Genomic DNA, 27,820 nt, shown 5'->3' with positions numbered 1-27,820 from the left:
TGTAAACCAACAAATGAAAAAGCCACAAACAATTTACTTTCAGACATCAGTAGGCATAGAGCCACACCCCCACCTAAAATCATGCACAATCTTATCAAGAACTTAAACGTTTTGCTATCCATGTGTATACAAGTTACAATTTCACCATCATTAAAGCGGGTTTCTCGTGACCTAAAATTGTTGTTGTGTGTATGAATTACACACACTAGTGGTAGTGGTAGTGGTAGCGGGAGAGATCATCAAATTCACCTCTAATTTTTGGTGGGCTGACTTGCTTCTTGGAGAGAGACTGAAGCTGCTCATCAAGTTTTCTCAAAGCTTCACGGGCCTTATCCGGGTCAACCTCAAAACCCGAATCATTCTCCACAGCATTCAGTGAGCCGTTTCTTCTGATTTTCTTAAGTCCCGCCAATTCATCATCTCTGAAAACCGTGAACCCAGATGAAAAGATTGAACTTTTGTGCTTGTTGATGGTGGAAGAGGAAGAGGGATGCAGAGGAAGAGAAGTGTAGTGGTGGAGATGAAGCATTTGAGAAGAGCTCCGGAGTGATGCTGATAAGCTGTGTGCAGCAAATAGTAACTTGAGAAAAAACAAATACTGGATTTCTCTTATTTCCTTTTCACCTAATTGTGGCCTTAAATCCTAGGAAGAAAAGAAATCAAACACAAGAATATGGTTAAGATAGAGGGAGTTCTTTCAAAGTAAACAAAAAAACAAGCTGATACTGATATCCAATTTTCGTAAGATCCAACATTATTACATTTATGATTAGACTTCAAATTTTTGTCCTATTTTAAAATACTATCAAATTAAAGATTATCTTTTAAAATGGCAAACAAACAAGACTTCAGTACCATTTGAATTCAGAAACTCTATAAAGATATTTCAGAGTACAAACCATTAAGCTGTCTTCTAAAGAATAAGATTTTGGGCCGATGGGCTGGTTTCATATCATCTGAGCCGAAAAGTTGACAAAGCCCATTATCATCAGAGACCATTTTCGTAATATTATTGGATTTTTATTAGCAATTTTAATTAGGAAAAAAGTAAATGATGAAAAAAGAAACTGTGTAAGAAAAAGAAAAACCGAAAGGGAGCGAGACTCACATAGAAATGAAGAAAACAGGCGGCGGCGGTGGAGGCGGAAGCGGAACCGGCGGAACATCCGGCGACAAAAAGAGGGGTCGACGTTCGTACGTAGACACTGCCACCGACGCCCCTCCTAGGGTTAGTTAGTTTGGACTAGTTGAATTACGGGGACGTGAGTTGTCATATATGCATTTGCGAGTATGATTATATCTCTTTGGCGTATGTGATTGTGCCTTTCAAATTTCGGGGTTTGGATGATGCCCTTACATTCACCGGAAAGATCAGTCACCGTTATTAAAACCTAAAAATAGTTTCTTGCTTCCGACTCTTGGAATTTCATTGTTTTTGTAGATGAGGTGGGCGGGTTTTGTCCGGAATATGAAGTTTAGAAACAAAGTTGGTTCTTTTTTTAGTCAAAATCTTATGACTGATTTTGTTTGCTTAATTTTGTAAAGAGCAGATTTTCATAACTTCTGGAAGCATAAGTGGGACTATTGGGTGTGATCAACACGCTTGTTTACAAATATTTTTTTCAAATATTGTTATACGACGTGAAGTTTACTATTTTACGGAGCAAATGAGAAGTTATATACCATGCTTTAAATTTACATAATGCAACCATGTAGCTTGCATATAATTTGGATAAGAGCGCAGAGAGATATTCTTTCTCCCAGTTCTCTAGGGGGGTGTCTTTGTATCTTCTCTCCGTGACTCACTTCTTACGTATGAATTGGCTCTTTAGTTTAATTTTTGCAGTGTAAATAACACTAGGTACTTTGGAATTTAAGTTCTATAAATTATGCTGGCACTTTACTAGTCAGGTAATCGGATAAATAGTACCCACACTTTCTTTTCGAGCCACTTTTGCAAGTCTCGTTTTGCATCATATGTCGCTTGATCATAACTGGGGTTGCACACCTTATTGATTCGTGCCATGCTAGTAGCTCCCTGGTAGGCTAGTACTGGTCGTGTCAACAATACTGCAAGCTCCACTCACATGAATAGTTCAAACTTTGCTTACAATCATAGAAATTTCTAATTATTGTTTTGTTCTGATGGTTATAAGAAAAGAAATTGGTTAATTATCCTGTAATTTTATTTTCCAGTCTCCTCTTTAATTTCACTTTCAGAAGCAAGCTGCGAAAAAGGACATCTTTCAGATATTTGCTGAGAAAGTGAGAGATCATAAGGATCTCGAGTCTAGGTGGGCCATCTTACAGGAGACAAGAGTTGAATATTTTAGAGGAAAAGATTTCGTTAAATTTTTGAGTAACCATCCAGAACTCAAAGATGTACTTGAATCAGATAAGAATCTAGAGACTGAAGATATCGCTAACATTCTGCTGAGGAAAAATCTTACAGTGAGATGTGACCGTGTTGTCAAAACCATTCGGCCTGGGAAGAGAAAGTTGTCCACTTGGCCAGCACATTTGGAGATATTTTCTGTAAGTGTCATCTTAAAACTCTCTTTTTATGTGGAACTGTTACTGTGGATTTAAGCTTATCAGTTGTCAATGAGGACCTTATTGATATTCCATAGGTTTACAGTACTTATTTGAAGTCTTGACCCTTTTTGCTATTGCAGATGTGAGTTTAGAACATATTGAAGGATCTGGCATTATCTTTACTATTTAGATTGAATTAATTTGACCTAATCACAGATCAGGGTATTGTTTCACTGTTGTGGTCATTTTCGCGTTCAGTAGTGCTTAAAACTGTTAACAGTTGTGGTAACTTGTGTCATAGCATTACCTTATAGGAATATAATATAATAGCAGCTTTGTTTATACTGGAACTGGATGGATATTTTTACTCTCTGTCTCATCTTTTCTGTTGCAGGATCAAGTGTTTTCAGATAATGATGCATTTTTTGCATGGACCTTTGTCAAGAGACAGCCTTTGTGGCAAACACTTCTGTCATTCTCCTGGCCTGTTGTGGCGCTAGCAATCTGTTTGTTCCCTGTGTATCCTCACCAGGTCAAGCTGCTTATACTCTACTTCTGTGCGGGTGTGCTGCTTCTTATATTTTGCCTGCTTTTATGTAAGTTCTTTGGTGCTGGTAACACTCAGTTTATTTTTTGACTTTATTTCTTGCATTTTCTCTTTCTGCGTTGCCTGTGTGTGACCTGAGATGTCAGGAAAATTCATTATCATGGATTGCCCTTTCTTTCATGTGATAATGTTCCTATTATTATTGATGTTTAAGTTAGAAAGTAATCAATTTGTTGTTTCGAGTATGTTGACACAGCATGATTTTTTGTTTACATAATTGAGAGCAACTGCTGTTTCTTTGAGTTTATGAGGGTTGATTATTTCATGCAGTGAGGGCCTTTGTATTTGGAGCTCTTTGGATCGTTCTTGGAAAGCGAATATGGTTTTTCCCAAACATTCTCGCAGAGGAAGCAACACTAAAGGAATTATTCCAGTTTCTGCCTAAGAAAGATGAGGGTGAGCGTCCGAAGTGGACAGCTAGGCTATTTTTTGCATTAGTGTCTGTGCTGGTAATTCTGCTACTGAGACACCATGCGCCTGATGAAGCTGCTAGGGCGAGGTATGTTAATTAGCTAGCTTTTGCATCAAACATCATGAAAAAGTAAAAAGAAATTTAATAACAATTACGTGAAAATTCAATTTCCATGCCTCTGCAAGATAGCTAGATATTTCGAAAAGATTCTTACAGAAGTACATTAGAATTATGATTTCTTTTTCCTGCATACTGTTGTGGGTTTTAGTTTTTATTGTGTTTACTTTGGGTATTTAAGCAACGCCCTCTTTTCTGAAAGGTTGTCCAAATGCATTAAGAGAAACAGAAGAATAATTCAGAAAACTTGATGTATGATTGGATCTGCTCTAGGAATATACCATCTGGCTTGCATGTGGTCTGTGGTAGGCATTGGAGCATATTAGTCTGGCTTTTGTTACCCGTGAAGTACCAATTTCACACACACAGGGCTCGTGGCATATCATGCCTGTTCCTTTACCACCTGAACTGAAGAACAACCATCATTCACAGAACTTGTCATTACCTATATGGTTGTGGATCTCAAGAAGTTGCTTATACATGCATTATGTTTACTGGGTATGTATTTTGCAGGTACCAAAAGAAGGTCTCCAACATAATTGACGATGTACTTGAATGGTCTCCAAGGCTTGCCCTGTCTGCTATGATGGAGAAGCAAACTGTACTGAACACAACTGCTTCTGGAGAAAATGTAACTGATGCTAGCAACATTAGCACCCAAAATATAACCCAAGCCAATGATGGAGAGGGAGTTATCCTGCCTGACCAATATGAAGAAGAACTCGAACCTGTAGAACACCCAGATCGCTGACATTGAAGTTGTTGTTTTAGCATGTAAGCTGAACAGGAATGAAATCTAAAACACAAGAAATTAACACTTCATTCTTTCCTTCCGTGTTTTCAGATTCCGCGTCACTCCGAATAATGCTTTAAGAATTAATAAGCTGGCGCGACAATATAAAATTACTGTCATATAGTATTGTTCTGTTTAGTTTTGTTATGACTTATGAGCAACAAAGGAAGAAAGGTTAATATTTATTCATCTTAACCCAATATGTTGTAGCATTTCAGTTTTTGAGATACAGGGTGAGTGATGGCCTTAATTTCAGAGGCACTACAGACTAGGCAAGGCCGCAAGACATTGGCAATGTGCCTTGGCCTCAGAAACAACCTGCATCAAATGGCTAGATATTGTATGACCAGAGGGTGAAACTCCAAGCACCACAAACAAAATCATCATCAACACCTCACCATAATATTCTTGGCATAGTGCAATCAAGATAAGACATGGCAGCTTTAGCTTTAAAAATGCAGCAAGTAGAAACATGCTACTCCTAGTTGGGACTTTACAAGGGTACTAGATTAAAGTGCGCTTTTCCTACTCAAACTTCAGTGTTTCTCACTTCAGTCTTTCTCAAACTCACATTTTGTACAAAAGGAAGAACAGTTGTACTCGAAAGAAGATCAAATTAATCCCATCATCCTTCCTCAACGAGCTAATAGAAAAAAACAGCCAAGAATGAATTGCCGCCCCGCCTGGAAGAGCCAAGATTTAAACTACCAGCAAATAGTATTTTTCTCTCATCAGAGTCAACCTTCTCCTCACAGGCTGTGATCATGTTCACTGCATAGCAAGTGCATGGTTGGAAGGAATATTTCCCCATTGTTGACTTGACGCAGGTCCTTCCCCCATCTCACCAGAATGGGACTGATACACGGGCTCCTGCAAGTTGGTTTGCTTCCTAAAATTGCTGGCAGCTGAATCATACAGGTTCTGAGGCTCAGGCGCTTTTGCTCCACTAGATTTGGAGAGCAAGGGTTCAGACCCCGTTGAATTAATGGATTGTGATGAGACATCTGAACCCGAACCGGTTCCCTTAGAAGTGTCTGCATCAGACTTCTTTGCAAAACGTCCGCCAGAACCCCTTGCCCTCCTCATGGCATGTTGGTGTCGAGACTCGTGAAGATACGGCTGTAAGTCAATAAGGAAAGAAAATATTACCAAGCAAGAGGACCAAAAAAAGGGTACTAGAAAACTCAGTGTTAGGAAATTCCCAACACCCTGTTTCATCATCAGGATGCCACAAGGGTAGTCACAACCAGAACAAATTTGAAGCAACAGAAGAGACTACCTTTCGAGCTTTTATTAACTTCTTCTCAAGTTCTGCTTTTGCACGTATCTGCCGCCTCCGCAGGATACCGTGGTATTGCTTGGCATTCACGTAAACAGGCTCTTGTGCCATCTCCAGGGGTAGTGGCATCCTCATTTGATTCATATCATATAAATGAGGAACCTTCATTTTAAAATAAAATTGAAAGAGGAAACACTATTCAGAGGATAAAATGACATTCAATCAAATGAAATAATTCTCATAGTAATGTCAATAGAAAAGAAGATGCAATTCAATATCCTCCCAAATATGGATTTGCATTTAAATAATAAAGTAGTAAATTTTCATTTGTCAGTGCGACGAAAACCAAAAGTCACTTGAGGATACAAAGCTAGAGTGCAGGAACTCTTTATCATCTAAATTTGAAATCACTTTCACAAATCAATGTCAAGCTAGGGAGCTTCATATACTGTTTAACCCAGCAACAAGTTGGATCAAAACTTTTCAGATGTCTATGAAAGGATAGGAAGAAGTATTTTCAGTTGGTAGATTTTCTGAAGGACATTCAAGGTCCCTTTAGCAGAAAATTATATATCTCTTGTTACAGTTCATAACAAACTCACCTTCCTTTCATCACATGTGACTTAACAATGACTGAATGAAACAAGATTCTCAGTTAAACAATTTCCTACTCATTTACATACCATAGGTTGGCCATAAGCTGCCACCACTCCTCCAAAATATGGATCATAAGGATTTGCAGCACAGGCCTGAAAATGATTCACCAGGCAAAAATGAATAACATTTCTTGGTACTGGCAAATTCAATATGAACTATGAATATTCTAAGAGTAGCAATAGCTTAGATATCAAATATTCAGAATGCAATATTCTTACAATTGAATGGCCGACAAGCTCAAGTTGCGGGGGCTGCGAAAGGCTTCCATCAGGTCTTGGATGCAAGGTAGGTACACCTTTCTCGAGATTTGTGTTCTCTGGCCTATGATTTCTATCTGGCATTGACATTAACACCCTTGCTATTAATATTTAGATGAAAGAAGAGGAAAGATATACAATACTTCAAAATTAAGACCCGACGAAAATGAACAATTTTCATCTTAAAAGCACCTCAACAGTCTCTTTTAAGATCCTCCAGTGTGATAACATACTTAAAAGTTATAACCACTCCTTCCCAATATGTGGCAGATTTCCACCACAAGAGTAAACTAAATATAAAGATAGAAGCTGAATGAAGTATGCCATGGGATAGGGTAGGGCACATCTGACATGCATGTTGTCAATCATCAACAATTTATATCAGAAACCAGTTCCACTTCAGAGAATTAAAATGGTTCATTTGTGAAGAAATGACTAGCATACTGAAGCAATACCTGACTGGAGAGGCATTGTACTTGGTGATTGTTTGACAGTTTCATCATCGTCCTCATTTATTCCACCCTCAGACTGTGACTGGCCATCCGCAGATTGTTCCAGGGATGAGGAATCTGATGCATTTCCCCGCATCATTGCAGGGGAAAAGGAATTGAAACCAGTACTATTCCACCAGGGTTCAGAACATAATGTGGAATTATGTCCATTATAAAGATTGGTTTCTCCTTGATTTACGGTTTTTGACTTAGGTTGCATGCTCTCGTAGTTTCTCCAAAGAACTTGACCAATCTTTATAGAATCCAAACACATCAACAAACTAGTAAGTGTAAACACAAAAGAATTCAATAAATTAGCTTAAAGTTTGCAAAGAACAAGCAGGTAAAACATAAACAGAAACATCAAAAGCCTTAAACGTTGAAAACCAAATAAGTTATAAAGGAATCCTTCGACACCCTACAACTCAATAAAGCCAATTCGAAAGTCTTTGTCCAAGGCATCAAATCTACAACTACATACATATACCAGTCTCCAAAGCCTAGCAATAACTTGAATTAAGAATCTTAATAATCGACAAAACATGATTATTTCCGTTATGAAATCATGTCATGTGTTGACAAGTATTACTAAATAACGGAAATAACTCGAGCAAAAGAAAAACTCTGTAAGTCTTCTTTTAAACGCATTGAATCTATTTCTCAACCTTCTGCGTCCTCTTTTCTTTTTCCTTTTCCAGTTATTCTCTTATCAAAATCCAAACATTTCTTTCATTTCCTGCACCAATAATTTCGCAAATTAAAGATCCTTTAAAAAAAAAACTTTTTTTGCCGGGGAAATTGCGTCAACCCATTTGAATACTAGAAATACTATTTACACCACCATCAAACTTAAGCCAGAAGAAATCAACCTGCCAAATCCAAAGACCAAAAAAAAAATAAAGAATTTCACTCACTGACAAAAACAAACACCACAAATCAATAAAATCCATACCAGAATCCCGGAACTAAACAAGAACAAAACCACAGATCAGAAACCTCATTACAGGCAGGAATATTCACATGCAGAAAGGAATACATGTATCTAATGTACAGTACATGCAGAGCCAGGACTCAGCAATAAGAAATACCATAGAATTATGAAAAGCTTTGAAGAAACAAAATTTACCAATTAAGATGATGGTTCCTGACGTTTAAAACAAAACCCTAGAATTTAGGGGGGGGGGGGGTTATAATTTTCGAAGAGAGGATTTATAGAGTCAATCAATGTGTGTTGATGTAGAGTGAGATAGACTGCAAAACTAGAAGAGTTAAAGTGCAACTGCAGATTATAGATAGGAGAGAGAGAGAGAGAGAGAGAGAGAGAGAGAGAGAGGTGTTAATTTGGGGTTGTTTTCAGCTGAACTGCTTCTGTCACCTACGGAAGCACCCAGAATGCGTGCACCCTGTGTGAGGCCCACGTGAAAGGGCAATCTGGACAAACAGCAAATAATATATATTTTAGGGTAAATATCACTACATTATTTAAAATTTAACATAATTACGAATATTTTTTCATTATTTAAAAAAATACAAAATCCTTCCTTCAAATAAAAATAATTATATAGCCGCTGACAATAAAGTAGACTTTACTGAGTTGTTAAAAATAATAAAAAAGATTTGAGGAGGGACAAAATAAATATTTTATAGAGCATATTAGACCATAAAAATATTTTAAAAAATTATAAAGTATATACAATATGAAATTATAAAATGTAATTAAAAATTATATTGTGATTAGTTTACTACAAAATTGAATGAAAATCTAATGAAATCGATGATGTTAAAATTATAGGGTATTTTTAAAATTTTCTCAATAATAAAAATATATTTGTAATTATGTCAAATCTCAGGAGAGATGGTTATAACTCATCCTATATTTTAAATTTTCTCTGAGTTTCCATTGCTTTAACCAAATTATATTAAAGAACTGCATCAAATAATTATCATAATTGAATACTACCGTATATTTGATACCGATGTGATGTACTCACAGTTGTAGTTATTATCTTTTTTGAAGATATAAAAATACATTCTAAAAATAAACAAGAAATATTTCTTTGTTTTTCTTATTAATTAACTAACAACACATTCCTTATTTATTTGTATGCAAAATAGATTAGAAAAAATACAATAAAGAAAAACAGTAATAGAATACGCAATATGTTAATAATGTAAGAAGTATAGCAAAATTAAAGCATAAATTGTTAATAATATAAAATGTGAAAGTGTATGACGAATATATGTTATTATGATAGATAATACCTATTATGCAATAAAACAACATCACATACATATAACATATATTATGGAACCTTAATTTCACTAACTGAACTACATTTCATTGACTAAAAAAGAATTGTTATATTAGTCATTTATGTATTTTCTTTTAAGGTTCGTTTGGTCCAAAAGAAAGAAAAATAGAAGCGGACTGGGAAGAGGAAGTGAAAAGGAGGGGGGAAGGAGAATAATAATATTCTTTTTTTTTCAAATTGTTTCGTACGATAGGAAAGGGAGTAAATCTCAAATATTTTTCCTATTTTGTACGAAAAAAACAGATTGAGAAGAAAAAGACTTTTTTTTGTAATTTTACTGAATAACCCTTCATTTTATTTTGTGTAGAAAATAAATAAATTAATAGTGTACTAATATAATTTTAGTATATCAAAATTTTAAGAATCTTACTAATAAAAATATTTATCAAAGATGAGTACTGCTTATTTATTCTAAATTGTTTAGTATAGATAAAATAAAAATTACCAACAAGATTGTTTACCTGGTTGTTGATTTCGATACAGTAGTTTTTCAATAATTTTATTATCTTTTATCTGACAATTACGTACAGTATTATCAGTAAGAATGAGAAAATAATTGGGGTAATATAGTGAATAAAAATAAAAATCGTACCTTTTTTTCTAAATTCTTTTGCCATTATACCTTCACTTTTCCATTCAATTTTAAATGAAAAATAAAATTGGACTCCAAATAAAATTCATATACATCGAATTTTATTTCATCTCAATCTTTTTTTTAATCAAACATTAAATTATGTCTTGTATGAATAATTTTTTCTTGTACATTTCTTATATCCCATTTTTCACCCGGGAAGAAAAAAGAGTTGTGCGGGTGAGCTTATCAGGATCTGAGAAGGATAAAAAAATAAAAATATAAAATAGGGGGGGAAGCCCCCCACATGCCACGCACTGGGGATGGCGACGCGTGTATTGGTGGTGGTCCCCACAGAGTACCCTCAGTGGCCTCCCAATCAAGGCAGAGTCCGCGCCACGTTGCGCTTTATATTCAAACGTCTTTTCTCTTAAATAAGTACATAACAACAATACAATTTGAAATTTCAACACCAATAAAACAACACACAATATTTATTGTTCATACTAAACTGTGTGCTGTGCTCCACTGGGGCTAGATCAATGCGCCAACTTCATTTAGTAGGGTTTGGGCCGGATTATCTACCGCTTATTCTTTCTCGTGTACATAATAAATATTTTTTTTATATCTTATAAATAAAAATAAAATATATAAATTAATATAATATATTTGAAAGTAAAAAAGTTAGTTTAAAAATATTTTGATGCATAAAAAATAAATATAATATTGTCACAAATTATCTTTTACGAGTAAAAAGTATCCTTTTTTATATTAATATAGATATCTATACTACTTATTTGAGACACTGACCCTGCAATAACTATTTTGGATATTAAAATATTTATTGACAAAAGTATTATTAAATATTAATGCTAGCAAAAAGTTGTTGAACAAGTCTGACTCGAGGTCTTTTAACTTGGGTTCTTACAAGCTTTGGAAAGATTACGTTGGCACTCGAACGCCTAAGTCAGTAAACAAATCGTGGAAACAATAAGTTCAAATATAAAAAATAGAAATACTAACAAAATAAAAACCACTGTAATTGCATGCTAGAATTTTCTAGTGTGCAAGTGTCAAACGTAGCGTTACCCTTCACAAGGAATAATAGGCCTATTTATACCCGGTCCCTCCATCCCATGGACTTGGGGGAGAAGATTCACCTATGAAACCTCGCCTTTAACTGAATTTCGACTTTCTTGGGGAGTGATCTTCTGTAAATAGGTGTCCCGTTACGGAAAATATTGATCCTGCCTTGCGAGTTGGGTGGTTACGTAGATTCCTCCATTCTGAGGTCCTAGGTCTCAAGGTGATTTAGCGGGAGCCTACTCCTCTTTCGAGTTGGCTGGTAGGGATGTTGGCCACGTGTCTCCCCTACTCCCGCGAAGACAGCTTGGGATCCACATTTACGGGTTGGTGGAGTGCTTAGGCTTAGATTTGAACCCTCATGGGACCTTGTTCTGGGATGGAGCTTCTACTTGTCATTTGACTGTAGTTTTCGCCTTCTTGAACTTTATGATGGGTCATTTGGGCTTATCGATTTTTAGGGGATGAAATCTATTTATTTATTCATAGCTTGTATTCATGTATATTTGATATCAATCGATTTTACCAATTTTAACTCATTACTTATTGTTGTGAATTGTGGCCCAAATATCCTATTAAAAGGCCCAGAACCCGACCCACTGGACGGCCCACCCACCCACCTTGACCCGACTCGGTTCGGATTCATACTAAATCAGAATCCTAAATCTATTTCTCACGTCTCTCTTCTCTCTTATCTCTGCACAAAACTCCATCTCTCTCTAGTTCTCCTGTTACTTAAATCTCTGAGATTTGAGTACTGGTAAATATGGAGACTTACCATCCTTTCCTCTATAAAAGGGCTTGATCCCTTTCGGCTGAAAAATAGAATACACATTCTTGCTCTTCCTTAGCAAAACAACTTTGTGCGAAACCTTCTTTTTGGTTTTAGTGACAATGATTTAGTGTGTTCTTAGTGATCGGAACCTTGGTGGTGTTCTTTTTTAGGTGGAGCAACCGTGGGTCGTGGTGATCGTAAAAATCGGTGCTTAGTGACCGAGTCCTACTGGATCTGGCAGATTTGAGCCTATCTTCAATATATATTGAGTTTGTTTAATTTCTGATTTTTTCATTATATTTATTCTTTGTGATATTTGTAATAAGTAATTGTATCGAAGGAATTTTGTACTCTGCACAGTTGTAATAGTCGAATAGGGTTATCTGAAATACGAGGTTACAACTCAATACTTATGTTATTTTAATTTTTTCATATTTAATTATAATATTATAAAATTTTATTTTATGCATATAGATTGAGTGTACTTCAATCCTCAGTTATAAGTAAAGTTGTTAAAAAGAGTCATGACTAGTCAACGAGGTCTTGTTCAAGCAATAAACTTGAAATCTCGCAAGTATAAATTTGAATTTCATTAATGTGAGTATATATTTACGTGTATAGCAGGTTATGATTTCTTTCTTTATTTTAAATGTATTAATCGATTTGAAATTATCAATATATATGATTAGTTCTTAATTTTGAATATGTCAATAACATAGTGAGTGGTATCTAATAAAAAAAAGAGAGAGAGAGAATCGTAAATTCTCAGACAATTATATTAATATCAAGGCCAAACGACTTTTGAAATGCCCATGAATAGGATTCTATTTTATAGAGTACATAACTAATCAATCAACTGCTATTGATAGGGGTACAATAACTAACTTGTCAAGATTCAGTTAAATAAAATGTGAAAACATGTCAGGATTGGTGCGTCATTGTGTTGATGATCTAACTCCATCATATTAGAGTTTACTCAGACAATGAAACATTGATAAATAACACATTATAGTACAGGATGATGATACACAAATATCACATAATTAGACCTCTGTATGAAGAAACCTGACTTTCCCCACTTCAAGTCTTACGCTAAATCGACTTGAAAGGGAGTTAAGGATCATCACGTTTCTTACAGTTGACGATAGGAATGATACAATTGAGGATTGAGCTTGGTTTTTCAGGCATGGGAAACTATTAAAGCAGCTTAGTGCGACCGTATTAGCCCTCATTCCCAAGATGCAACTCCCAGTAAAACAGTAGCAGATTTTCGACCTATTGCTTGCTGCATTGTGATCTACAAGACTATTACTAAAATCCTAGTCCAGTGCATGAAAGGAATTCTGGAACTTGGATCCTTCACAAAATGCTTTTGTTCCTGGCAGAAGAATTAGTGACAACATTCTTCTCGCCCAGGAGATTTTCTCTGGATATAATAAGGGTAGATGTGCAGTTAAAGTGGATCTTCGGAAGGTTTTTGACACAGTTGAATGGGACAATGTTGAAGCAGCACTAAAACTATTCAAATTCCCACCATTGTATATTCATTGGATAATGGAGTGCATCACTTGTGCAAGCTACTCAATCTCAATACACGGTGAGCTACATGGCTACTTTCGAGGCACTCGTGGCTTAAGACAGGGAGATCCCCTATCTCCTTATACTTTTGTTCTTGTATGGAAGTTGTTCATCTATCCGTTAAAGCCAAGATCCAGTCTAGTTCAAATTTTTCCTACCACTGACGTTGTAAGGAGATCTCCTTGACTATCCTTTGCTTCACTGACGACCTTTTGATGTTTAGCAAAGCATCCATGGAATCACTGATGGTTTTTCAAACATGCTCTTGATGGATTTGCTGCATTATCTGGACAGAAAAGCCAGATCCTTCTTTCTAAGTCTGCAGTACCTCACCAGCAGGAGCTCCTGGGAGTGATGGGGTTTCCTTTAGGCTCCTTTCCTGTAAAGTATCTGGGAGTACCACTTACCTCCTCAAGACTCACGAATAGCAACTATCAACCACTCATCAAAAAGATTGAAGATAGAATAGGCTCATACGGGAGCAGGGGACTATCCTTCGCAGCTAAAGCTCAGCTAATTAAATCTGTCCTTACAGCCATGTATTACTATTGGGGGCAAGCTTTTTATCTTGCCAAAGGGCATTACTCGACATATTGAAAGTCTTCTCAGGACATTCTTATAGAAGGGACTCAGCGATAGGGGTTGTGCAAAGGTCGGCTGGGCACAAGTCTGCCGCGCCAAGGACCAAGGAGGATTGGGAATTCACAGTGTGGAATCTGTTAATCTTTCACTCATGCTGCGTTATTTGTGGAACATCATCACCCCTAATAACGAGTCTCTACGGGTGAAATGGGTACAAACTGCGGTGGAAAACTATTTGGACAGTATCGCTTTCTTCAGGCTCTTGGTACTGAAGGAAATTGCTTAAATTACTAAATGTTGTACAAACAATGATTGAGTATAGAATTGGAGATGGTTGTCAGACTCACCTTTGGGCGATCCATGGCACCCAACAGGAGTTTTGTTGAATAGATGGCCAACCCTCCCCTTGATCACAGGTTTCGACCCGTGTGCGAAGGTGAATGTTGTACTTGAGAATGGAGAATGGCATTGGCCACCAGCTCGCAGTTCTGACCTAGTTGAGTCAAATATATGGGGGTGCGGATTCGGTACGTTGGAAAGGGAAACACACTGTTTTCAATACTTGTGAGGCATACGCTCTTTTTCACCCTCCAAGCGCCAAAGTCCCATGGTTCTCTTTATTTCAAGGACCTTTCAAGATTGCGAGGAATGGTTTTATTCTGTGGCTAGCCATTCTGGAACGTGCGGATATACCGTGGCTGCAACTTTTATCACGGAATTGTGTCCTTTGCTCTAGCAACTCCATGGAAAATCATGACCATCTTTTATTTTCTTGTGCTTACGCCCAGCAATGCTTACAACTACTTAAAGTGGAAATCAACTTTTATTGGATAGGTAGGACTTGGCAGATTGGAATACATGAATGCTAGCCGACGGTGGCCAGTTAAACATCTCCTCAATGCGGCAGCAAGAGCAGTTCTTGCTTCCTTTGTTTATCATCTTTGGATGGAACGAAATAGGCCGCGTTTCCAGCAAGAATCCATGCAGCCTGAACGATTAGTACGCCAGCTTTTGGGGCAGCTTAGATGTATAATTCTCAGTGAACGATTACCGCTGAATTTACAAAAAATTGCTTTGTTTAGAATTTGGAAAATTCCATGGAACTGAATACAAGGCTGAGGCCTATCTGCTGCTCTAGTGAGCTTGTTTGTATCCTGTATACCTCTTTTACTTATTTATGAAATTCACCTTCTCCCAAAAATAATAATAATAATAAATGCACTCCTTATAACTAGTGATATTATTATTGCAATTGAGAACACCGCTCAAATCACTATTATATATCATCCGCACCATCCGTGGAACGAGATCATATGTCCATTTAGAAGTAATAATGTGCGAGCGTCCCGCATCAATTGCAGACGAGAAGTTTAATCGATTTATAAATCCCAATATCACCCTTCATAGAAAAATGTCTTTTTAAATAAATAATAAATTTTTTATAAATTCAAAATTTAAAAGCGTCTCTTTTTTGTTAAGTCGTCACGTTTATGCTTTAAGTTAATGGGCGGGCCTCTATTTTCAAATTCAAGAGGCCCACCTAACCCAAAAAAACAGAAAATAAAAAATAGAATTATCAATTTAATATATATCTTTTTATGATAAAGTAAAATATTGGGATCCTACCACATGAATTACTCAAACAGTTAAAAGAAACCAAATTAGGAATTAATTACTACCTTTTTATTTTTTAAAGTATGCTATTCATAATCTAGTAACTTCAGATTTAAAAAATAATTCAATATATTAATAATTAAATAATTAAATATGTTTAAAATAAGATCACGTAACGAAATTCTTTTTTATAAAAGTATACATACATTCATATTCATAAAATTTAAGTTAGAATTTTATAATTATGAAGCTTCAATCTTATCGATCATGCAAAAACTCGTCCACGAATTGAGTACTACTTTATTATAGTATATGTTGTACAAATTAAGACTAATGTCTTAACATTTTCATTTATTCTTGGCTCCAACTTTTAAGCTATTCCATTGTCATCATTCATTGATTTTGAGTTGACTGTGATTAGGAATTAAGGTATTTGAATTTTCAAATTATGTTCGATTCAGTCAATATAATAATATGTCTATCATATATGTGAAAAGCTATTCCCATCATTCTTTGTTTTTGAGTTGACTGTGATTAGGAATTAAGGTATTTGAATTTTCAAATTATGTTCGATTCAGTCAATATAATAATATGTCTATCATATATGTGAATAGATTATAACTGCATTATAAATTTTAATCAATATATCAATTATTAATATTAAATATATATATATAACTCGTTCATATATACATATACATTTATTATTAATAATAATAAATTATAATAATTTATTTTGATACACTAAACAATACTTTAATTTAATTAAGGATAAATTAAAACTACTTTTTCTGAGATTTAGCATAGTTATGGACATTTCCTCGTTGTTTGCAAAATTACAGATACTCCCTCAAATGAAAAATAATGTAGCCCTTAAACGATGAAGTGAACATTACTACTTTACTCTGACTGAATTTTTTTAAAAAAATAAAAAATTATTTGAAACATTGTTAAAGAAAGTTGAGGGTGTGTCAAATAAATAACTTATACAGAATATTAGTCCAAAAAAATATTTTTAAAAAGTATAAAATTATAATTTATAATTCAAAAAGGAATTTTAGTTAGTTCGCCATAAAAATTAAAGAAAAACCTTCTAGAGTCTAATGGAATGGGCTCATTGTCAAACGAATGTTACAATCAGGGGATATTTATAATTTCTCAAATAACGAGAAAATATTTACAATTATACGAAACCTCAAAGAAGGTAATTATAATTTACCCTTCAACTAATATATCCATAAATTACATAAAGTAATCAAAATAGAGCTCGAACTTATGACCTCGACCTTATTTATAAAAATTTAATTTTAACATTAATTATTAGATTAGGACATCATTGATGTAAGTAATCAATATATGAGGCCTTGTCTTCGCCAATTAAATTATCTGATAGTGACTTATTTATTAAGTTATGTAACTGTTTTAAAACCTATTTTGGGCAGTGAAGCCCAATCCAATTACAGGTCAATTGATGGACTCGGTTTGATCATTGCTGTCTCGCCAATATATTAGAAATTAAGCTCAGTTTTTTTTTTTTTTGGTATTTGGGAAAAATGGTTAATATTTATAATTTTATTAATAAATTACAAAAGCTTGTATGGAGTTGATTATATATAAATTTTAATTTAGATGAATTTAATTTGACAGTTTAAAAGTAGAAGTTGCAAGAAAAAAAATATTTTTTAATAAATTGATAAAAATTTATTTTAAACAACTACAAACACCTTATACGTATTTTATTGATATCCTCGATCTATCCTCGTATAGGACTTCAAATTAAGTAGAGATTTTTCGCGTATTAATTATAGAAATAGTTTCAATTGGGCATTTAATCGAAATAAATTCAAGAAAAAATAATTTAAAAACAATACTTTATTTAATAAGACTATGTATAGAATTTGGAATCCAATATACCATAACTAGAAAAAATGGGTGAAATAAAAAGTTGTGCTTAATTCAATAAAAAAATTGGAATGATAGAGTTTCCAAAATTGAGAAACTAATGGGTCCATCGCACGTACTAACGTTAATGGTCCACCACAATGTGGAAAAGGATAGAAGTGAAGTTGTTCATTAACATACTTTGTCTGCAATTATTATTCATACATATAATACTAAAATGCTTTAATCATTGCGACACTCTCTTTACATATCCTGTCTCCAATTATGCCCTTAATTTCCCTGTAAATTTGCTTTTATAGATGACATTTCAAAAGCTTAAACTTTACCCATTTCCCTATTTCTTTTTTCTTTTTTATTTTTTCATCTCATGATGCATTTTAGCCTAATTATTGAAAATTTTGTTTTATGCGTTTGTGTTGCATAATTCTCACTGTTTGATGACAATGATCATTAATTCGAGACAGAATGCAATTATGCAACCTCAATAATTCAATTTATAGGTCTCTGTGTTTGTTATTGCTATCTATTGTCCTGTTTCTATTTCTTATTTTCTTATTGTCAAACACTTCAAATTAAAAAATTGATTGAATTTGCAAATTTTAACGAAGAAACTGAATGAAAATTGATATTTACCCTCGACTGACTTATTATTGACTTATTGCAGATTAAATTGATAATTTATTTTCGAATTAAACTACCCTTATAACGGCGAAGATACACCTCCCCACATGCATTAACGAGTGAAAACGTATGAGAATAACTTGATCATAAAAAAATTTATTTGACCTGTAATATGTCAGTAATAAGTCAATCAAGGGTAAATATCAATTTTATTCAGTTTCTTTGTTAATATCGTTGCAATCATACGCGAGTGGCATCCAGGTTGAATTTGAAGAACTCACCTTCATCATCAGCAAGCCAGAACTACAGTTGCAGAGTGCTTGCTCAAAAACGACGAAGAAACGTGTTTTACCTCTTTACGATTTTGATTCTTTACTTCTGCGTTTTTATTAGTTGATTGACTAAACATGACGTGGCCCCTAGTTGGAGGTGATGTGTATAAGTTGTTAGTTTGTTCAGGATTAGTTTTTCTGTTTTTCAGTCGTCTTCCTATTCTTCTCTGTATTTAAGCCAAACTCCTCTGTAATTTTTGTGTGTGAAGATTGAATGAAAGCAGTTTCTATTCTTGCTGCAAACATGAATATTATTCTGCATTTGTATTTGTTTCTTATCAAATATTATCAAATTTAGTGAAATTTGGCTAACGAAGGAACTTATTTATTAGACGGAAAGCAAACCTCATGGGTACTAGATGAAATTTTTCAAATATCAAGATGTCTAATATGTAATTGCACCAAGTTCAGGGAATGGGAGTGTAATTATCCCTAAGAAAATTGAGCTACTAATTAGCAAGGAAAGTTCTTGTTAAATTCATTGCTAATCTACATTACTTACTATCAGAAACTTACTTGATAACTTAGCAACGAAAAATTTCGACAGTTCGTTGCTAAATTCATTAGCCAGTAAATTTCTTGTACTAAATAATGTAAATTAACAATGATTTTAACAAGAATTTTCATTGCTAATTAGCTCGACGCTGATTTTAGCATCAATATTTTTTTAATAGTAATTGAGTCTTTTACTTGTAGTGCCCGATCCAAATTACATCCAAGCTAGGCGTAAAATTATACTTTTATAATACTTATATAAGTTTTCTAGTATAAATAATTAATGGGTGAACTTCTATTGTAATTAATTTGAAACAATCCTCATAAAAATCAATTACAAAAAAACGTGAACGTAAGATAATTGTCGGAAAACCAACTCATAACATCTACTCTCATTCATTATCTATCCACATTGCAAATTTGGGTTTTCTTTTTATTGTGTCAGTACTGTATGATAATATTTGAAAAGAATGATTTTAATGGGTTTAATTTATGAACATTATTGCAAACCTAATTAATTAATAAGATAAATAAATATAAATGATTCTTGACTTTATTTCTAAGTAATGAATTAATGTTCCTATAGAGAATTGAGTGGGAAATATTTAATTAAGTTTGGTGATGATGATGCACTTAATTAGACCACTACTAACTACCATTTGCATTAAAATAGTTACACACAACCTTAATCTCTTTCACCTTTCTGTTCATGTAAACTTTATTAATTTAAGTTGTAATAACTTTAGACTCCCACCACCAAAATTAAATTATTCACAAATTATTTCCATTTAACTCGTAAGTCTGTAACTACTGTTAGGAAAAATTGAGGGGTACGGAGGAGTTGTGTATTAGTTATAAAGTCGAGAAAAAAAGTTAGTAGGCTCTTTATTTTAAAGACAATTATTGTTCGTGTGTTGTGTTAATGAAAACGGCAATTTGTCTCTCAAGATGTAATAACTTACCATATCAAATTGGTTGCAAGTACACATTTTGAGAAACGATGAACCAAATAATATTTTGGAACTTTCTTTGTAAAAGACAAAATGCTTTCCTGGCTAACATTTTGGAATGTTGTAAAATGCTTTTCAAATTGATTAAATGAATGAGAAGTTGTTTATAGAAATTGAAAAATTATTATTGAATGGGCACGTATAATAAAATAAGATGCTTTTAAAAGGTTTTATTTTTTTATTCGAGTGGGCGCATCATTTCGAGCAAATGGAAGCATCGTTTCACCTAATGGATATATCATTTCAACCAAAATACACACCTATTCGGTTGATTAGACACGATTGAGTGATGATTAATTGGACGCTATCAACCATCATCCACATATTACAAGCTTGTTATGCATCGCACAACGTAACCAATAACTTGTCACGATTTAGTCTGATCGACAAAAATTTACTAATTAAACTTATTCTTTAATTTATCTCATTCACTATTTTCCAACAACTACTACACAAATGAAAGACTTTGTTATCATACCCCATCAAGATTTCAATAAGAAATGAAATTTCATTCTTACAAGATGACTGATTCACATATTATTAATTAATCCAAAAAAAGAAAAAAAGATTCACATAATATTATTGCAGATAAGTTTAAGCTCGTGAGCAATACACGACTGCTAAAGTGTTGGAGTGTTTTGACCAAATCATTGGCGAAGACGAAAATGAAAAAATAATGATTGTTCATTGCATCAAACCCATGTACGAATAGGAATTAAACTCAAGAAATGATGATGAAGATGTTCGTTTCATGCAAGTAAAACCAAAAGAACAAATTACTGAACTCCCAAACTTACATCACTCGAGTGTTCATATGCCTTAATTAGGACAGAAATATCATCAAGTCGACGGGGAATATCGGCCAATCAAAAAGTGGGAAAGAATGTTGGAAGCATGATGAGAAATATCGTCAGATTCCTCTATCTCTGATGCAAAACAATGATCACAGCCCGCACGGGACTTTTCATTGGATTCCCTCACTCATGTTGGATGAGCCTTCAGACATGTAGACACCCACAAGCTGACACAATACAAAGTGGGAAAAACCCAAAACCTGACACTAATTTTCACCTTTCATCTGCATTAAAAACACCAAAACCTTAACAGGCTTTTGGTTTCCTTAGTGTTTCAAAAACAAAATATTTCACCTCCCATGTCCACCAGTTCTTCCGATGTTTACAGTTCCGCCCCACAAACTTGTCTTGAGTGTGACAAATTCAGAACAACAATGAAGAATATGGGAAGATTTGGTTTCGGTTACGTGAATTTGTATTCATATGAGCTTTCTTGAATCTTTAGATTAATACATAAATATGATATTATGAGTACAATAACACTTGATAGCAAGTACAAATTTACATGGACGGCATCACCGAGCCCAATGAATATATACACTGCAGAAAGAAAATAATTTATGCCCTTGTTCTAGTTCTAAAAGTAGTATGTGGCAAGGCCCTTTTGTGGAAACCTTTTCTTTTCTTTTTTCAGAGTATGGAGTAAAGCTTTAGTGTTTGGTGCAGAGTATGTGATGAGGGGCCCCTTCACTACTTGCAGTTACAATCACCGAATTAGCAGCCTTCGGACTGCCAAAATCGAACAATTCTCGCTGCATTATGTTCATTATAGGCCCCAGTCGTCGAACGGGCTTAGATGGACAACAAGCAACATATTTGTACATCCAAGAACTTCGCATTGGCACGTGCTAAAGTTTATGTTAACATATGCAACTCTTACATACAACGACTTATTCATGAATATTGAGTGGAAACAGAAATACGTTTGTCTGAGTTACGAACTCAGATGAGATGAATCGTGATCCAAAGGTTTACTTGTATGCATGACAAAACTTCGTGTCAAAGTACCTCCACCGTTATCGTACAATATAACGGACTAAATTATCAAAAAAAAAAAAAGTGAAGCTTTGATGGCAGAGAATAGAAATGCACTCTTTCAAACAGCATAAAGTCATTGAGGAATAAAACAGAGAGAAAGCACAAGCCCTGCTACACTTTAGCCTATCAGTAGTATATATCTCCTACACAACCAGAAAACCAGCTCGATCAGCACGATCGGAAAAGGTCTAAAAGCTTCTCCAAATTCCTATCATCACTCAGAAAACTTAGTTCTCACACTCTATTCAAACCAGCAAACAGGATGGCACAAACACTACAAGCTAAAGTGCTGAAGAAATCAAGTCAATCCACCATAGCTGCGATCAAAACTACTAGCTACTTTAGTACATACATATCGATTTTCTTGTTTCTATAGAAGCATATCATTAGTCAAACCGGAATACTGCAAAGAGCAAAGTTAAAGAACAGCTCTATATCTGGAGGAGCAAAAAATGAAATTGAAGTTCTCCTGGAAGAACAGCTAGTTACCATCCGCCTCTTCTTTGGAGCTGGCGGGCAGGTTTTAATCTCCGGTATACGAAACCTCTGAGCCTTGGGGGTGGAACAACCGCTGCTAGAACACATTTCTACATCCTCCAAATCCGTGGAACCACTGCAGGAGGGCTTGACAGGGGAATGGGCAGGGGAAAATGATGAACTTTCTTGATTCCTGTAATTTTGAAGCTGATTCTTGAAAAGGGTCCTCCTTCTTGATGATGATTTTCTTGTGCTTCTTGGCCGTCTTCTACAAGATGGACCCATCATTTGAGGTAAGTGATGATGATGATGATACCAGAATAATGCTGGTTATTTTTGTCAAAAGGTGGAAGGCAGTTTAAGGCGACGTGATCTGAGGTTTTAACGGAAAATCTTTACCAACAGATGAAGCTAAAAACCGAAAGGGCTACGAAAAGTGTGAAACAGAAGTTGCCATTTCTGGGATTACTTTATCAAGCGCACCAGATTTTTGACTGAAAAAAGTAGTAAAAGTTCGAGGTGACAAAGATGACTGGCTGCTAACAAACCCTAAAGATCAACTCCCAGTCGAATTCTTGACGCCTGAATCAAAGGAAAGGACAGTGAAAAACTTGATCAAATCAAAAACTCTAAACAACAAACAGTTCACTATATGATAACGGGCAAAACTGAAGAATGGCAAAACAAGAATGGATTTTTGATCGTTTATGGTAAGCCCGCCATCTGTAGCCACAAAGCAAGATTGTTCTGAACAAGAAAGGGGAGTTGTTTGAGGAATGAAGTTAAAAGAGAAGGGTTTCAGAGGTTTCTGGTAATGGAAGACATTGATTGAACAAGGAGGGAGAGATGGAGAGGGAGGGAGGGTGTTTTTGCCCGTTGAGGTCTTTATATGGAGAGGGAATGATAGGGGCAGTCTGCCCGCTGCCCAATAATGATTAAGGAAGGATGCTTTGGATTATGTATGTTATTAATTGGGCAATAAGATGGGAAATATTCAAACTGGGGAAATGTTTAAATTAATTTAGAGGTCAGTCGTCGGCCATAATTCAAAATATTGGTCCACGTCCCCACTTTCACTTTTACAATTCAAAATTTTGAAGCTCCCACTTTCTTTTCTTCTCTAAATTAAATGCAATTTGGGGATTTCTACTTCTTATTTTTAGGTTTTTCTTTTTCAAATTCTTGATTGGTAAGTTTGGGAGTTTAAATTTCGTCCACGTGTATTTATGTTTATTTATAATAATTTTTTATTTCACTACATCATTTGAATGTATGTAATGAGACAAATTACGCAAACATTATCTCTAAAAGAAAAAGATAAATTACACTGAATTAATTTTAAATTTGAATGTTGAATAATGTAATTGGATGTGTTCATTTTTTCAAAATTGTTCATTTCTAATAAAAAATATATAGGGCAAATCTAATTTAAAAATAGGAGCAATGATTTGATTGAATATTTTGAGCTTGGGGATCTGCTGCCGCCGCCGTCATTTCTCGGGAAATATTTTAGTAGTGCTATGTTTACACTGTCATTGAAACTGCTCTAAATTCTCAAGCAAAATTTTGTTGAAATGATAAAATTACGTAATTTGAAAATTGTTGCTGCCAGTTTCATTATATCAATGTATATTTACTTTAGTAATATGTTTTTCTAATGTATTATTTTATTCAAAGTTATCAATGTATTTGATGTGTTTCTTGATATATGATGCATACATCGAATGGTATAATAAATTGTGTTAATAGAAAATTAAAAAAGAAAAAAAGGCAGCGGTGTGAAATTAATTTTGTGGGAAATATAGTTTGGGATGGATAAATAATATTTGTAAGGGAGCAAATTCTTCTCGTTTGCTGTGGGACTTTCAATTGCATATTATATTATATGTGCAAGGGAGTAGTCATCCTGGTTTACTCCTTTCCGTTCAAATTTCACATGCATGTCATATTTATTCCAATAAACTAGCAGGGCTCTACACCAAACCCTGGATCTAGACACAGACTGCTTTTCAAGAACCACATACAAATTAAAAGGGGAAACAGAAAGAAAAATGCAGCAAGAACTTACTAAGAAAAAGAGTTTACATATCAAAGAACCCTTGAGCATGTCTTGTGTAAAACATCTCAGAGTTAACCTTTTTCCATCAACTCTCAACAAAACAGTAGTTTCATGTTAAGACTAGAACAGTTTCTAACAAAGGGCAACCAAGAAACAGCGGTGTAAATGAATACCGTTTGCCTGTCAAGTGTGAATATTCGAAGTACTATCGCTAATTTCTCAACTATCAATGTTTTCCGGTTACATGACTGAAAAAGAGTTCTGCTGACAACCTAAAGCTGAAGAAGCACTGGTTTCCTAAATCCTGCGTTGCTACCAATGTTTAAGTTCTAACAAGAAGATCAGGGCAGATAACATCACCGTCCCCTTGAGGCTGCTTCATTCAACTCTTCTGGTGATGATGCGAACAGCTCTATGTAACGACTCCCAAGTGTCATTCTATCCTTGGCAAGTGCTTCTTTTGCATCTTCTGCACTAGCAAACTCCACAAAAGCTTCTCCTGTGGGACGTCCCTCAAAATTATAGGTGATGTGGATCGATTCTTCTGATAGAGTAAAGTTCTTAAAGAAATCGATTATATCATCCTTGCCAGCTGAGAATGGCAATCCCCTCATCCGCAATACAGTTGTAGGTTCAGTTGCATCCTTCCCCTCAAATGATTTTGGCATTAACCTGATTAAGAAAGATCATTAACGCCCATTTTAGAGTTCTATGACATTTAACAGGAGTGGCAAAAGTAGATACCTCTAAATGAAACTGCAGAAAAGTTGATATAACAACTTCAACAATAAATCAGCCACAACACACCAAATTCTTTTCTGCACATAATACATGAATGATTTGGAGAATGCCAAAAGGGATATTTCTAAGAGCCTCTTGCACATGTACACGTATGCAGGATTAGATTTGTACTCAGAGTTCACTGGCATTGAGAAGGTACTAATTAACTCGGACCAAAATAGTAACCTTCGACAATAGAATTGGATAAATTATAGGGTAAATTACAAGGACCTCCCTTGAGTTTTGGCATAAGTATGAATATTCCTCGTTTGGAAAATTACCAATATCCAACCTTGATTTTAACGGCCGTCTAACAATTAGCCCATTTCGTCAGTCTCTGTTAGATTTCCATCCATTTGTTGTGGAGAACTCACTAAAATGCCCTTATGCACTAAAAATTATAATTTTATTTATTTTTTATTTTTTTATCAACTAAGTGGATAATTTGTTATAATTTTGCAAATTTTTTCATCCACTCCGACAGATTTTTTTTTTAAGAAAAAAGAAAAAAACACAACAAGGGCATCGTTGACAATTTTATTCTCCATCCAATGATTACATAATTTTATCAAACATCAGGAGAGTATTTGTAATTTTCAAACAACGAGGTGATATTCGTAATTATATCAAACCTCAGAGGAGGTCGTTGTAATTTCTCTAAATTATATACGCAAGATGGAACAATTTTAATTTTGACAAGTGTAAAATACACTTTGCCCCTCAAAACTATCCTTGATGTAACAATTACCCCTCTAAATTAACAAATACAACACTTATCCCTTGATTGGACAAAAACGTCTCTCATGCCTTGAACAATTATATTATTCTCAATCTATTATAAAGAAAATATATTCAAAAAACCGATATGTGATTACTCATTTTTATCTAAAAGAATAAATAGTCGGTAACTTAATTTTATACCAAATTAATAAAATCTTTTCATGATTCTCAGCCATTATATTTTACTTTATTATAATTAAAAGATACATTTTCCATTCAAATATGTTCCTCACATACAAATATTCAGAGCCTCCCACCCCACTTCAAAAATTAAAGAAATTTACATCGAGATGCACCCAACAAGAAATAATAGTAGATTCTACCAGCAATATCCTTATAGCAAACATAATTGCATATATATATATATATATATATTTCAAGAGCTTCAGGACCACAGTCCTTAGCTACTGCTGATTACAGTTATTTGAACATAAGAAATGACCGCATATGTACAGTTACAAAATCTGATGCAAATTTCACAAGTGGGTGGGCGTGCGTGAGGGGGAAGGGGGGATGCAAGACATAGAAGGGCAAGAACAGAATATATATATATGGTATACCCTAACAGTATAAGACAAACTTTATGTGAGTTCATGTACTAGAAAGATACACAAGAGACAACAATGACCGAATGCCATCCAGAGCTACAATATAGAATAATAGAATGCAAGGGTAGGAGATAGTTACCGCCCCCTTGAAGCTGCTTCTTCCAACTCCTCACGTGATGCAGGGAAAAGTTCTATATAACGGTATCCCAGGGTCATCCTGTCCTTAGACATTGCATCTCTTGAATCTTCAGGAGTTGCAAACTCTACAAATGCTTCCCCAGCTGGTCTTCCCTCAGAATTAGCTATTAAATGAACTTTGTCTTCGGAAAGTGCAAAATCCTTGAAGAAGTTTATAATTTCCTCCTTGCTAGCAGAAAATGGCAACCCCCTCAACCGCAACACCCCTTTAAATTCTGACAAGTCCCTCTCAGCAGAAGATCTTGCCCTTGAGGCAGCACGACGAGGCGACCCAGCAGGAGCCTCCAAAATTTCATTTGCTATGGCCTTATAGTATTCATCTTTTCTGCTTCGGAAAACCTCAACATATCTCCTACCAATGTTTTGCCTGTTCCTCTGTAGGGCAAAATCAATCTGAAGAGGATATCCCAAAACACAATAAGCTTCTCCTGTAGGCTTGCCACCCTTATGCACAAACAGGATATCAACAACATCCAGACCATGAAAGAAGTCAACAATTTCAGCCTCTGCACAATCAAATGGGAGGCCTCGAAGTCGGACAACAGGAAAAGGCGGGGGAATATAAGAATATGCAGGTGGTGGAGGAGGTGGAGCATCATACATATAACTTGGGCCAGGAGTACCATAATATGATGACCCCTGGTCCAAGCGCTGCCTTTTGAAACCCATTTCCCTTGCATCATCACTGTCCCTGTATTTACTTCACAGCCAAAAAATAAAAAGGCATTCACCAGGTCAGCAACTAAATTCATTGACCCTCAACACATTTGTGAAAGGAACAGTAGTTCTTACAAGAAAAGGTATTTTAACTCATTTTATAAGTACTTAGTTCAGAATCCTACCCAGTAATCACAGCTTGAGAATACATTTCTTATAGGGATAGTTATTTATTCAAACAATGTCCAAACAACCGGAGACTGTTCAGTAATAGCAAGCTAGCAAAAGAATAATGCATCTTCCTGAAATAAAGAAACTGTAAGGGGGCATTGGTGGTATGTTCCTGAAAACTGGCATTTGAATTTCTGAAGAAACCTTATTCCAAAATTAAATGCAAACTACATCC

General features: G+C 34.9%; 4 protein-coding genes and 1 long non-coding RNA gene across 8 annotated transcripts in view; 1 reads left to right on the top strand and 4 right to left on the bottom strand.

The window, feature by feature from the left end:
* LOC105170805 overlaps nucleotides 1-727 on the bottom strand; it is a 1,949-nt gene extending 1,222 nt beyond the window's left edge. Inside the window, exon 1 of the mRNA XM_011091725.2 lies at nucleotides 250-727. Coding sequence (XP_011090027.1) covers nucleotides 250-529 — 280 coding nt within the window. The 5' untranslated portion in view covers nucleotides 530-727. The remainder of the gene's footprint in view (nucleotides 1-249) is intronic.
* Nucleotides 1,039-4,659, top strand: LOC105170804. The gene is made up of 5 exons (XM_011091724.2): nucleotides 1,039-1,228; nucleotides 2,221-2,535; nucleotides 2,930-3,131; nucleotides 3,413-3,641; nucleotides 4,185-4,659. Exons 1-5 carry the CDS (start codon nucleotides 1,115-1,117, stop codon nucleotides 4,420-4,422), a joined length of 1,098 nt encoding a protein of 365 aa, XP_011090026.1. The 5' UTR covers nucleotides 1,039-1,114; the 3' UTR covers nucleotides 4,423-4,659.
* Nucleotides 4,838-8,447, bottom strand: LOC105170803 (nuclear transcription factor Y subunit A-1). Of its 3 annotated transcripts, none has more exons than XM_011091722.2 (6): nucleotides 8,275-8,447; nucleotides 7,113-7,401; nucleotides 6,619-6,734; nucleotides 6,427-6,492; nucleotides 5,744-5,905; nucleotides 5,233-5,583 (listed from the first exon to the last, which is right to left on the bottom strand). In XM_011091722.2, exons 2-6 carry the CDS (start codon nucleotides 7,366-7,368, stop codon nucleotides 5,233-5,235), a joined length of 951 nt encoding a protein of 316 aa, XP_011090024.1. In that variant the 5' UTR covers nucleotides 7,369-7,401; nucleotides 8,275-8,447. The 3 variants fall into 3 exon arrangements, with proteins under 3 accessions (XP_020552351.1, XP_011090024.1, XP_011090025.1); XM_011091723.2 differs by lacking the exon at nucleotides 8,275-8,447 and adding an exon at nucleotides 8,101-8,245; XM_020696692.1 differs by lacking the exon at nucleotides 8,275-8,447 and having other exon boundaries at nucleotides 4,838-5,583; nucleotides 7,113-7,422.
* On the bottom strand, nucleotides 13,411-15,083 carry LOC110012610. The gene is made up of 2 exons (XR_002287831.1): nucleotides 14,397-15,083; nucleotides 13,411-14,317 (listed from the first exon to the last, which is right to left on the bottom strand). It is a non-coding gene; the product is annotated as an uncharacterized LOC110012610 (long non-coding RNA).
* Nucleotides 24,443-27,820, bottom strand: part of LOC105170802 (RNA-binding protein sym-2) — a 4,030-nt gene continuing 652 nt past the window's right edge. Inside the window, exons 2-3 of one of the 2 annotated variants that reach the window (XM_011091720.2) lie at nucleotides 26,699-27,448; nucleotides 24,443-25,123 (exon numbers count right to left, since the gene is read on the bottom strand). In XM_011091720.2, coding sequence (XP_011090022.1) covers nucleotides 24,808-25,123; nucleotides 26,699-27,448 — 1,066 coding nt within the window. In that variant the 3' untranslated portion in view covers nucleotides 24,443-24,807. Of the gene's footprint in view, nucleotides 25,124-26,698; nucleotides 27,458-27,820 lie in introns of both variants that reach the window. The other variant, XM_011091719.2, reaches the window with a different exon arrangement.

Source organism: Sesamum indicum, linkage group LG9 (genome assembly GCF_000512975.1).
Source record: "Sesamum indicum cultivar Zhongzhi No. 13 linkage group LG9, S_indicum_v1.0, whole genome shotgun sequence".
NCBI classification, from domain to species: Eukaryota; Viridiplantae; Streptophyta; class Magnoliopsida; order Lamiales; family Pedaliaceae; genus Sesamum; species Sesamum indicum.
This window is presented reverse-complemented; position numbering and strand designations above follow the sequence as displayed.